Raw genomic sequence first — 12,318 nt, forward strand, 5'->3', positions numbered from 1 at the left:
GGCCGTGCCAAAACAGTGGTCACACTGGCAGCCTGTGGAGCGTCAGAGGACCCCTATCCCCCTCCCCGCAGCCCTGGGGCTACTGAACCGTCTTTTATCCGCTCCGGCGGAGCGGGACGGGGCACCCCGGGGCTCCTGGCGGGCGGTCCCGGGGGTCCTCTCCCAGCCCACCTTAAGGCAGCCGCACACCGGGGTGACCGGAGAACTCTGCTCCGGGGCGGGCGGGGCTGGTTTCGCCCCCGCCACCGGGGGGAAGCGGCGCTAAACCGCGGCTGCTGAGAGCCAGGAGGGGTTCTCGAGACCGGGGCCAGCCCCGTCCCTCCCCGGTACCACGGCAACGGCGGCGGGAGGCGGCGCGGCGGCGGAGGGGAGGCGGCTCCGCGCGGCACCGGGGCACGCGCCCGCCCGGGGCCCCGCCGCGGCGGCCCCGTCAGCCGAGCCGAGCCCGGCCCGGTGCCCACGGGCGGCGGCGGGGCCGCGGGTGCGGGTCCGTGTCGGTGCGTTGCGTGTGCGCTGCCCGCCCGCCGCGGAGCGGCGAGGGGGGGGGAAGGAGGGGGAGCCCGGCCTCCTTCCTCATTTTGGGGCTGAGAACAGCGATTTGCTTCGCCAGCTGCAGTTCTCATTTTTTTTTAATTATTTTTTTTTCCCCTACATATCAAATCCAGCCGCCGAGCCGGGCGCGGGGCCGCGCTGTGAAGCCGCGGGCTCCGCTCCCCGCACCGATGGAGCTGCATCCCCGGGATCCCGGCCGCACCGCCTGGGCACTGCCCTGCCTGCTGCTGCTCGCCCTGCCCGGTAAGCCATGGCTCCTGCCTGCCTCCCTGATCCTCTCCTTGCCCTATTCCCCCTTTTCCCTCCCACCCTGCTCCGCTGCTCTGTCCTGTACTCCCCTTTCCCATCCTGCTTCTTTCCTCTGCTTTGCCTTGTTTTACCTTTTTTTTCCACCCTGCTCCTCTCTCCTCTGCCCTGTTTTCCCCCTTTCCCTCCCATCCAGTTTCTCTCCCTGCTTTGCTCTGTTTTCTCCCTTTCCCTCCCACCCTGCTGCCTTGCTCTGTCCTGTTCCCTGTTCCTGCCTTTCCCACGCTGCTCCTCTCCTCTGCTTTGCCCTGTTTTCCCCTTTTTTCCACCCTGCTCCTCTCTCCTCTGCCCTGTTCCCCCCCTTCTCTCCCTGCCCTGTCCTCCCTTTTCCCCCATCCTCTCCTCTCCCCGCTCCCGCACACCTCCGGTACGCGACATGACGCCGCCTCTCCGCGCACGGTTGGTTTGACCTTTCCCGGGATGACCTAGAGCGCGGCGATGGCCGAGGGGCTCCCGCGGGGCCCTCGCTCGGCGGCTCCTCTCAAACCAAACTTCAAGGCAGGCAGGCAGACATTCCCCTTCCCAGCAAGACAGGGAATTCTGCAGGGGCATGAAGAGGCATGTTGTTCCCACCCATTTGAGAGCACCCCCTGCCAGCTATGGGAGAGGCAAATCTCAGCAAGCAGCCCAAATTCCCTCTTGGAGATGGTGGTGGAGCAGGCATGGGGAGGCTCTGGTGAGTGCTGCCTGTCTCCTCTGCCAGGAACTTGTTTTTCTTGCTACCCCCCTGTGGGCTCTTTCTCTACCCAACTGTTGGGCACCGAAGCGGTGGGATTGCACCATCCACGGGCACCACCCAGCACTGGGCTACCTCGGCCTCAGGGTTCCCCAGCCCTCCCCAGGGCTCATGTCTCCACCAGTCCCTCATAAATGCTGGGGACACAGCCAGTCAGAGTGTGCCGCTCCCCATCTGTTTCCCTTCCCCTCTCGGCAGCAGGAAGTCTCTGGTCCCACCAGGAACGAAGCCCTGTGGTGGCTGCTGCTTTCAAGGATGTCTCCTTTCTAGGATGTTTCATTTTGGGTGTTAATTGCAAAGGAATCGCTCTCCTTCCTGCCAGTGGAGGGACAAGGTTCTTGGGGCAAACCTTGGGCAATACTGGTACAATTCCAGGAGCGTCTTGCTGCTGAGCTTTTTGCCTGGTCTGTCCAACTCCCACCCTTCCCAGCCGGATCCCACTACAAACAGCACAGCCCAGGCTCCATGGGGGAAAACCGCCTTCTCCCAAGCCCACTGGAAATATTTACCATCAAAGCTTTACTTGAGCGAAGAGTTGGATGCAAACTTGGGCAGAAAGCAAATGCTTTCAGCACAACACGCCTTGCTTTGAGTCGCCTGATCACAACTGAGAAGTGCTGGCCCCAAACTGAAAACTCCGGCTGCTGAGAGCCAAGAAGACTTTGGCGGTGAGTGCGACTTCCCAGTGAGAGAAAGAATGGCTCGAGCAAAGCTCCCGAGCTTAATGAAATGTGGCCTTGGAGTAAGAACCCCGTTTTTTCAAGCCAGCCATGGGAAAAGAACCACCCTGGGGCAGAAAGCCCTCGGTTGTGGGGTGGTTCACATCCCTCATTTCAAGTGCAAGCGTGCAGGATGGGGTTTTTTTTTTCCCCCATATGGTGAATCCCTCCTGGGCCACGGCTCAAACTAAGCTGAACTCCAGCAGAGCTGGCCCAGGCTCCTGCTGCCAGCTGCTCCAAAAGCTTCTGCAGAAGCAAAGAGGAAAGGGAAAGGTCCTGCAGGAGACCTTCCTGTAGGGCAAAGGCATTGAGATCCTGGGAAGCCAAACAGCAAAGTCCTGTTGTGAAACCTGCGCCCTGCAGAGCCCTTCCGTGTCTCCATAGAGGGTTTCAGCTGCGCTTCCCAGAGCCTCTTCCAAAGGGGAATTCTGCTTGATTTTGGGGCTCTGGCTCTTGGGATGAATTTCTGCTGATGCTGGAGGAGGACAGCCTGGAAATGGTGACTGTGCGTGAGCCGAGGCTTCCTCTGATGTCACGGATGTAAAACGCAGCCTTTACTACAGCCCTCCCTGAGCGCCCCGGGATCTGCTCGGGGCTTGACAGCTATCCCTGGGGCTCTCCTTGGCTTCCCTAAACAGCAGATTCCAGGCCTTTTATAGGCAGCACCTGTTAGTTTCCGCCAGCGGCAGCACTGCTGCAGGTGAAATTCCAGCAGGATTATTTTGGGGTTCTCTTGCCCATCGGCCTGTTCCTTCACTGAGCGACCGTGGGGCTTCGGATGCCGGTGACCAGCTGCACGTTGTTTCTGGAGCACACAGCCATCCCAGAGCTCCTTATCCGGCTCCTTCAGAGGAAAAAAATCTATTTTTATCGGGAAGCATCTAAGCAGCCTCTCCTGAATTAAACCCCGGCCTCTTGCAATCTGTTCAGTATCGAATACTTCAAAAGGTGGAATATAGAAAAAAATGTGTCACCGACACGGAAAACTTGCACTGCAGTGAGAACTGGGATTATTTTGCTCCCAAATTAAACTGAATAACGGGAGGGAGGAAGGCTCTGCCAGATCGAGCTCCTGCCTTTGCTCTGGGCTTGGAAGTGCTCTGGGTCTGCACTGCAAGGGTGCTCCCACCTACATGGGAACTGTCAGGTGATGCTTTTCAGGGCTCTAAAACCCTTGGCTAATTCTGGAGTGTAGGATAGAGCAGATTACAGGGTCAGAGCACCTAAATGCCCCATGATCTTGGAGGCAAGAGGATCGTGCTCCCATTCCAGGTAGTTTGAAATCCAAGTCGAAGAAAATAGTGTCATTTGGTGGCAGGTGGGAGGCAGGTTTGCCCTGAAAGAGTGAAAAATTGTGGTGTCCCACGTGCTTGTGGCATGGAGACTCCCAGCATCACACTCCTAGTGCACAAGCCTGTTGTGAGCTGCTGGGAGGGGGCTCAGATGGGCTCCTGGTCCTGCAGTTCTTGGAGTGAGAGCCCTGAAAGGGGAAGGAGGAGGGGAGGCATCTGCTGCATGCAAGGAGAAGCTGTGTTCAGGGGGAAAGAGGAAAGGAGCTTTGGTGGAAACTTTGCATTTTCTAACTTGCTGGGGTTTTCTACCAACTTCCCCTTTGTGTTTTCCCATCCAGGGAGTGGGGGCATTGCTGGGTGCTGCTGCAGGGGGTTGAGATGGTTCTGAGCAGGTGGGGGCTCATCTTGGTCCTGATATAGGGTGTTGGGTGCAGGCAAGAGGAGGAGAAGCCAGGTCTGACCAGGGACTCCTGCTCCTGGGCTGAGAGGTGTGTGTGGGTCCTGCAGAGGTGTTACTGTGGTGGGTCATGGCTGGAGCTCGTGTTGTAGATCAGCAAACCCTGAACGGGGTGGTCTGAGCAGAGATGGGGGGAGTCTCTGAAGTGATGGCTCGGAACAGAACACACGGAAAAATACCCCAAAGCCCCATTTTAATCCTGTCCGAGAGGCTGCCTGGAGCCACGCGGTGTTTTGTGCTGTGACCAGTGAAGCCTCAGGGGCAGGCAGCCCTGCCGGCAGCGCGAAGCCCTTTGTTCCCGATTCCTCTGGGAGCAGCAGCAATCAGGAAAGCACCTCGCAGCCTGTCGCTGGACAACAGCACGCTCTGTGCTTGCTAATCCCTGGGCACAGGAGGCAGACAGGGTGCTCGCACGCCGGGCGGCGAGGAGGGAACGTGGGCTGGGTGACGTGGAATGCATACAGACCATCCACATTCCTGCAAATCTGGGCTCTGGGAGAGGTGTGCCTGCTGCCTGCAGGTATAAATCCCTGTAGTCTCAGGAAGGCAGGACCCTCGTGACAAGGCAGTGGGGAGCCCGTGCTGCCCACCAGGCGTGGCAGCCAGCCACGGGCAGGGCACCTAGCCACGCTCAGCTCAATGTCCCAGTGCTCATGCGGATGTTCCTCTGAGACCCATCGCTGCAAACAAGAAATGAGCTTTGGGGTTGAGCGATGCCCACCCCGACCATGCTCTGGTATCAGGGGTCAGCTCTGGGGCCCCAATGTAGGCACTTCCCCAGCTCAGCCCCTCGGCACACCGCCTGCCTTGTGGGGAGATGGGCAGATGGAGAGAGGGAGGATGAAGAGGAGGCACTCAGCTTGCTCAGGTTGGGCTAAGCAGGGCGGTACAGGCAGTTGTCCCTGGTGCAGGGGACCCTAAAGGAGACATGGGGGGGTCACCACCCCCCAGAAGTTGCTTTTACAGCAGATTGCAGAGGGGAGCAGTGAGCAACGCGCTCATCACGGGGCACAGAGCCCGTGTGGTGGGGAGGGGGCCTGGCCCCCTGCTCCTGTGGGCACACACAGGGCACAGGGCCCTTGCTGTACTGCAGTGCTACCTGCTAATGGTTTTCTCAGTTTGGTGGAGTGAGCACTTGGCATTGTGACCCCCCCAGGTGCATGTAGGGGCTGGGGGATCTGTGCAGTTGTTGGCTGGGGGTGCCAGTCCCGGTGCCCATGGCAGCCCAGTCCCTGCCTGCGTCACATCCTCATGTAGGGGCTCATCGAGAGGCGGATGATGTGATGGTGCTTCTGTGCTTTCAAACTTCCTCCATGTGTTTCTCAACCGCTTCTTGTGGAAGGTCTGGGGGCAGCAGGCGATGGGGAAGCTCAGGAGATGCAGAAGTTCAGGAGATGCCACAGCAGCAGATCCGGCAGTGTGTGCCCTGCGTCAGCACCGTGCTCAGAACAAGGAGTGCATGTGGCATCTGCTCCAGGGCTGCTCCCCGTGATTTGGGTGTCACTTGAGAAGCCCAGGGTCACCTCACAGATGGCCAGACTGCCACTGCTTGGATGCAAGACCAAGTCTCAGACTGAACGACACATCTGGACATGACACAAACCAGCTCCATCCTTCTGTGTTTGTTTTATGGGAAAAACGTGTTCTGGTGTCAAGTGCTGCTGCCACGTTAACCCTGATGTGCCTTTGAAGGGAAACACCGAGGGCTGAAGGTTTTGGCTGGGGATGTTGTGGACTAAAAAAGCAAAAAGACTAACTGAAGGAGTCTGGAGATACTGCCTGTGGTAATTCTGACCACTGGGATCGAGTAATTCCACACACTGAGGAACAGCAGGAACATCTGTGGGTACGGCACATACCGCTGAGAGTCAGGAGGGATTAACAGCTGCCAAAAATTAGCTCTGGTCTCTGTGGGAGCCAGCTGTGGCCTGAGGAGTCAGAGCAGCTTGTCCTACAGTGGGTCCTCCTGGGAGCATCCAGCCGGAGATTGTGTCCCAAAGGCAGCTTTGGCAGGAGTCGCTGCCCTGGGTTTCCCTGAAAGGAGGTTGTAGCCAAGTTGGGGTCATTCTTCTCTCCTGAGTAACAAGTGACAGCTCAAGAGATGGCTCCAAGTTGCACCAGTGGAGGTTTAGTTTGGATACTGGGGAAAATTTTTTCACTAAAAGGGTGGTCAAACCGTGGCACAGGCTGCCCAGGGCAGTAGTGGGGTGGGTCACTATCCCTGGAGGGATTTAAAAGACATGGAGATGAGGCACTTGGGGATATGGTTTAGTCATGGGCTTGGCAGTGCTCCATTAATGGTTGTACTCAGTGATCTTAGAGGACTTTTCCAAGCTAAGGGATTCTGTGATTCCATGATTCTGGTATGAGGGATGTGGGGTGCTGGTCCATGTGCTCCCCACACTGCTCAGTGTTACTTTCTCAAAGGCAACAGTCTCTGTGTGACCATGACACCAGTTCTGGGTGCCACTCCAGCTCTGGGGCTGCAGTGGTGAGCCCTGTTGTCAGCAGGTGGATCTAACTGGTTTCCTCGCTTCTTTCCTCATGTGGCTTAAAAATGTTGTGACCAGTTTTGAAATCTTACCAAATTTGTTTGCAATAACTCTATTGGCATGGGAAGCACTGACAAAATTAACCCCTGGGTAACCCATGGATGTGTAGTGGGGATCATCTGGGACGTGTCTGTCTGCGGGAGGTGAGGCACGGGCAGCTGGATTAGGGAGCATTGGTGTGGAGATGCTCTGAGATGGCTCCATGCGGTTGATGCTGAGCAGGAATGGTGCCTGCTTGGCTGGCACTGGTGATGGGGGTGGCTGTGCTCCACTGGCATCACCAGGGCTGGGATTCCATACAGAAATGGGACAGATTCAGGGCAGAAAACACGGTGTCACACCAGTGAGGGGCACTCTTTGGAGTGCCTTGTTTTGTGCCCTTGTTTCTCCTGGCTGACAAAGCCAGGTGGCCGTGGGAGGCAGCCCAGAGGCGTGGGCAGCTGGGATTTGCTCCATGATTTAGCCATACAGAGCATGGCAGGCACTCACTGAGCAAAGCTCCATTCGGCTCTGCTGCTGAGCACTGTGGGCACAGCACTGTGCCCATAACCACACCCTCTGCCCTGGGCTCCCTGGCATGGGGACAGCCCTGTGACCCGTGGTCCCTGCTAACACAGCGGGGTGCTCAGCATGTCCCAGGACTGGGAGAACAATGGGGCATCTGGATGTGCAGTGCCAGCTGAGACTCGGTCTGGTTTTTCCCCAGGTGCAGGTGCCCAGGGGGGCCAGGACTTCAAGGTGCACCAGCCCCAGGACAAGGTGTCGGTGAAAGCGGGGGAGACGCTCACCCTGAACTGCACCATCTCTGGATCCAGTGATATTGGTCCTGTGAAGTGGCTGAAGGGCTGGGGCAGTGGGAACAGGACCATCTATGCGGACACGGGCTCTGCTCCCCGTGTGACAAGAGCAGTGAACGGGACAGACACAGACTTCACCATCCACATCAGGGATGTTCAGCCCGAGGATGTCGGCACCTATTACTGCGTGAAGTTCACCAAGTCCCTGAGCGGTGGGGATGTGGTGTTTCAGCGTGGAACTGGCACAGAGGTGTCTGTGCTCGGTGAGTGGGGGCTCCCAGAACAGCTCCTGGGGGGAGCCAGCCCAGCCCAGCCCAGTGGGCTCCGCTCAGAGTGAGCAGGGATGGGGAGGGGGCTTTGGGGGCTGGTCCCAGGAGAGGATGCCATGGGCCATCCCTATGCCCCACTCCCTGCAAACTTGAGGCTGGGCAGGGGGACAGAGTCTGACAGCCCTGTGCTTCTCCCCACAGCCCAACCCTCTCCCCCCATCGTGTCTGGGCCCAACCAGAGAGCAGGGCCGGGGCAATCGGTGGCTTTCAACTGCACAGCTGGAGGGTTCTTTCCCAAAGACATCGGCGTGAAATGGTTCAAGGACAGGGCCCCCATCTCATCTCAGCTGCCCCAGGTCACTGAATGGCGGGAGAAATCCTACAACATGTCCAGCAGTGTGACAGTGGTCCTAGGGGAGGGTGACGTCCCCTCACGGCTCATCTGTGAGGTGCAGCACTCCGCGTCACAGACCCTGCTGCGGGGGATGTACCAGCTCAGCAGAGTCCTGAGAGGTGAGGGCTGGGGCACTTGTGCTGGGGTGTCCTGCTCCTGTGGGGCTGGGGGTCCTGGAGTGGGTACAGTGGGTCATGGGGTGGGGACAGGGCATCCTGCGGGCAGCAGAGCCAGGGATGTCAGACACCAGGCGCTGTCTCTCTTCCCAGTTTCCCCCAGTGTGGATGTGAGCCCTGACCAGACGAGCCCCATTGAGCTGAACAAGACTGTGAAATTCACCTGCCACGTGAAGGGCTTTTACCCAGCAAATGTGGCTGTTTCCTGGCTGGAGAACGGGATGAAGATGAAGGTGCAGAACGACTCCCGGCCATCGCTGTTGCGCCAGGGCTTGTTGGAGCTGAGGAGCCAGGTGGAGGTGCAAGCGACAGAGGAGAGGAACGGGTCCGTGTTCACCTGCCTGGTGGTACACGATGGTCAGGCCCCTGTCAACCAGTCAGCCATCCTGTGGATCGCCAGCCCGGATGAGAAGGGACCAAGCAAGTGGTCCCAGATAAACAGTGGTGCGTCAAAGCTGGGTGGGGTGCCTGCCAGGGTGGCTGTATGGTGTAACCCCCTGAGAAAGCTCAAAGCCCCATCAAAATCTGGTTGAAGGACCAAATCTCTGTACCAGGGGGATGGAGGGTGTGATAGTGGCCGGCATCGAGCTGTCCTCCTTGGGGCTTCATGTGTAACTGGGCCAACCCCAGCTGTGAGTCTGCAGGGACTGGTGGTACCAGGTTCTTGTGCCATGGTGACCTTTTCATTGATGTTTCAGGCAATTTGCTCATCTATGTTGTGGTGGCCGTGGTCTGCTTGGTGCTGGCCCTGCTGGTGGCTGCAATTCTGTACCTCATCCGGACAAAGCAGATCAAGGGTAAGGGAGCTGAGTGTGTGGCAGGGAGGCAGCTACTCCCAAGCTCCTCCCTTCTCTCTCTCACATTAGTGCTTGGACAATTCCTGGTGGCTCCTGCCCAGTGGGATGACGGGTAGAGGTGACCTGGCTATTTGCAGGCAGCAGAGAAAGCTCTGCTTGGTCTGACCCCTGCCCTCTCCTGCAGGGAATGGAGTGAAACTCCAGGGAAATGTAGGCACTTGCCTCTGAGAAGAGATGTGTCCTTGCCCTTGTAGCAGTCTCTGCTCCATGCCTGGGGAAATGTGGGAGGTTATGTTGTTTCCTGGATTATTTCTTTCCTAAACTACTTTTCTTCCAGCAGGTAAAAGCTCACCAACTGCCAGGTGAGTGCAGATCTCCTCTAGTCACTGGGTATCCTGTGGGCACTCCAACCGGGACACCTCTAGCCACAGAGTCCCTCAGGATTGGGACAGAGCTGGATCCCCAAAACTTGTGAAAGGGAAGGCAGGAGCATGAGCTCTGCCCATCTCCCTGGCTGGGGTTCTGCCCCCATGGTGATTTTTGGCTTGTGGTGGGGCTGAGCAGGCATGTGGGAGCTGGTCTCTGGCCAGCAGAGAGGCAGCTGGACCAGCACATGAGCAAACACTCAGGACCCATCCTGCTGGATGCAAGGTCCTCAGTTTGCATCTGACCTCCCCAGCTGCTCCATCACCAGGGAAGAGGCAACAGGGCACTCAGTCTGTCTGTCTGTTTTTTTTCCCCCTCCCAGGTTACATGAACCGGAGAAGAGCAGCGAGGCCACGATGCAGGTGGGTCCATTCACTCTGGGATTGTGGAGGGAGAGTGGCTGAGAGACACCGGAGATGGGAGTGGAGGGTGGTGGTTCCCCTGTGAAACATCTCAGTGTCTCCAGTGGAGGGTGGTGGTTCCCCAGTGAAACCTCTTGGTGTCTCCACACTGTGGCTGGAGATGGAAGAGAAGCTGCCCCAGGAATGGGGTAGCCACTTCCCAGCATCTTTCCTGCCTTCGCCCTCCCTCCTCCTCCTCCTCCCAGTAAAGTCTGGGTTTGTGCTGCCTGGAGAACCAGCTGTGCGATAGCCAGCCAGGCTATTTGTGGAGTTATTTTGCATTTGGTGACGCAGCTGCGAGCTAAATCGTGATCAGCAGCAATCTGTCCATCCCACCCAGGCTCTGCCAGCTCCCTCGTGGGCATCACTGGGCAGGCTGGCCCTGCTGGGACAGGGTGATGGAGCAGCTTCAGTGGTGGCTCTGGCATTGTGGCAGTGGCTCTGAAGCCCATCCCTACCAGGGCAGGGTGACAGGGTGGCTCATGATTTGAAGCTGAGCAGGGGGTAGGGCATGGCTGCAGGATGGTGGCTGCTGGCATTGTTCCCCCGGTACAAGCAGGGGGACTGAGGTGTCCCGAGACAAGCTGCAGCGGGATTGATTCCAGCATGGAGCTGTGGGTTGGCGAGTGGGTGGTGGGTACAGGGAGGTCTTCGCTTGTCCTCCCAGAGGAGGAACTCTTGGTGTCTCGCACAGGAATCCGACCCCAACAACCTGACCTATGCAGACCTGAACTTCGACAAGGAGAGGAAGACCATCCGCCGCATGGTGGAGATGGGCCAGCAGTCGGAGTACGCCTGCATCCAGACCAGCCAGGCACCCAACGGTGACGACAACCTCACCTACGCCGACCTGGACATGGTGCACCTCAGCAAGGCGCCCAAGCGGCCGGCCCCGCGCCCCGAGGAGGCCAGCTCTGAGTACGCCAGCGTCCAGATCCCCAGGAAGTGAGCAGTGGCTGCTGGGACCCCCAGTCCCGTGGGGGGCAGCTCTGCTCCTCCCCGAGAGGGTTCTCTTGGAAGCACTGGGAGTGATGTGAAGATGTGCTGCGGTACCTGTGTTTTAGGATGGAAGTGGAGCCCGCCATGCTGTGGGGGGTCATCTCCCATCCACAGAGACCTGATTTTTGGGGCCAGCTTGGTCTTAGGGCTGCCCGCTCCATCCCCTCGGGACCCCCCCGGGGGTCGCTCAGCCTCAGTGTGCCGGGTTTGCCCACGAGCGGCTTCAGCCAGCGGAGCAGTAGCTCCTTGGGAAGCTCCAGCTGGGCTGAGGGGAGAGGTACAGTGCCTCCACACCAGCTCTCATGGGGATGCCACTGCCTGGCCCACGGCTCCCCGGGACCAGCAGGGCCCCCCACACTGCCTTCTGGGGCTCTGCCACCATGCCTGGACACCACACTCTGGCTTTAAAGGAAGGACCGAAGTGTCCGCCTCTCTTCCCAAGTGTCCCTTCTGCGGGACCTCGGTCTCGCCCCAAGGCCAAGAGGCTGGAAGGCCATCGAGCCGAGCCCCCATCCTGCTGTCCAGGGGGGCTCCAGGTCTGGCTCCCCAGCACCAAGTATCCTTCTCATCATCATCATCTTCCTCTGCACAGCCTTGCCCTGCACCGGGACCCACCAGCACTGCCCCAGGCTTGTACAAAGCGTGCGGGGTCCCCCCAGCCTGGCTCCCCCCCCGGGAGCTCCCCGCAGGTACCACGTAACATGTTTTGACTGTTTGACATGTAACTGTTAATTTTTAGAGCTGAACCCCCCAATGTTTTTGTGTTGTACGTGGGTGTACTGCTGTGTACTTAACACTAGAATAAGATGTGCGAGATTAAGACCGAGGCCTCAGTAAAAAGACCCTCCAACCCCTACAGAGTTTATAAGAGACTTACATGCCCCAACCCCCAGCTCTGTTTTGGGGGCCAGGCAGGCTCCCCCCAGGCCACTCGTGGGGACAAATGTCTTCCATGTGCCCCCTCTCTGGGCCAACATGCAGGGTCTTGCCCTGTGTTGGCTCCTGCAGCAGAGGAAATGTGTGGGGCTGCCCCCCTGGCTGCTGGCAGGGGGCTGGGGGAAGCTGGGGGTGCTTTGGGAGCGATGTGACTGCTTGTACAGACTTTTTTTTGTTTGTTTCTTTTTTTTTTTTTCTTTTTGCTTGCAAGATATTTTTATAATAAAAGTGAAAAGTCCTGTGCTGCTCCCGCACATCAGCGTGTCCCTGTGCTCAGGGAGGCCACCTTGTCACCTGCACTGGGCGTGCAGGGTGGGGTTGGGGGTCTGTGTGTCCTGCAGCAAAAAGGAAAGGGAGGGGGTTAATCCTGCACAGCCCTGCAATGTGCTGTGGGAAGAGGAAGGCAGGAGGCTGAGCCTGGGATTGGGGCTCTTGTGCTGGTGCTCCCCTGGGCAGCATGAGGGAGGGCAGCAGTGGACATGGGCAAGGACTGGTCAGGGTCTGGCCCT

At 58.4% G+C, this 12,318-nt stretch overlaps 1 protein-coding gene across 4 annotated transcripts; it reads left to right on the forward strand.

Moving 5' to 3' along the window:
• Positions 1 to 311: 311 nt before the first annotated feature.
• Positions 312 to 11,729, forward strand: LOC113982429 (tyrosine-protein phosphatase non-receptor type substrate 1-like). 4 transcript variants are annotated; one of them, XM_039382955.1, is made up of 9 exons: positions 312 to 326; positions 666 to 795; positions 7,321 to 7,674; positions 7,882 to 8,193; positions 8,344 to 8,694; positions 8,949 to 9,047; positions 9,385 to 9,409; positions 9,796 to 9,835; positions 10,569 to 11,729. In XM_039382955.1, the coding sequence occupies exons 2-9, from the start codon at positions 723 to 725 to the stop codon at positions 10,821 to 10,823; spliced, it is 1,509 nt and encodes a 502-aa protein (XP_039238889.1). In that variant the 5' UTR covers positions 312 to 326; positions 666 to 722; the 3' UTR covers positions 10,824 to 11,729. The 4 variants fall into 4 exon arrangements, with proteins under 4 accessions (XP_039238889.1, XP_027566460.1, XP_027566461.1 ...); XM_039382954.1 differs by lacking the exon at positions 312 to 326 and adding an exon at positions 440 to 497; XM_027710659.2 differs by lacking the exon at positions 312 to 326 and having other exon boundaries at positions 413 to 795.
• Positions 11,730 to 12,318: the final 589 nt, after the last annotated feature.

Source organism: Pipra filicauda, unplaced genomic scaffold (assembly GCF_003945595.2).
Source record: "Pipra filicauda isolate LSUMZ 115617 unplaced genomic scaffold, ASM394559v2 scaffold291_size933811_pilon, whole genome shotgun sequence".
Classification (NCBI taxonomy): Eukaryota; Metazoa; Chordata; class Aves; order Passeriformes; family Pipridae; genus Pipra; species Pipra filicauda.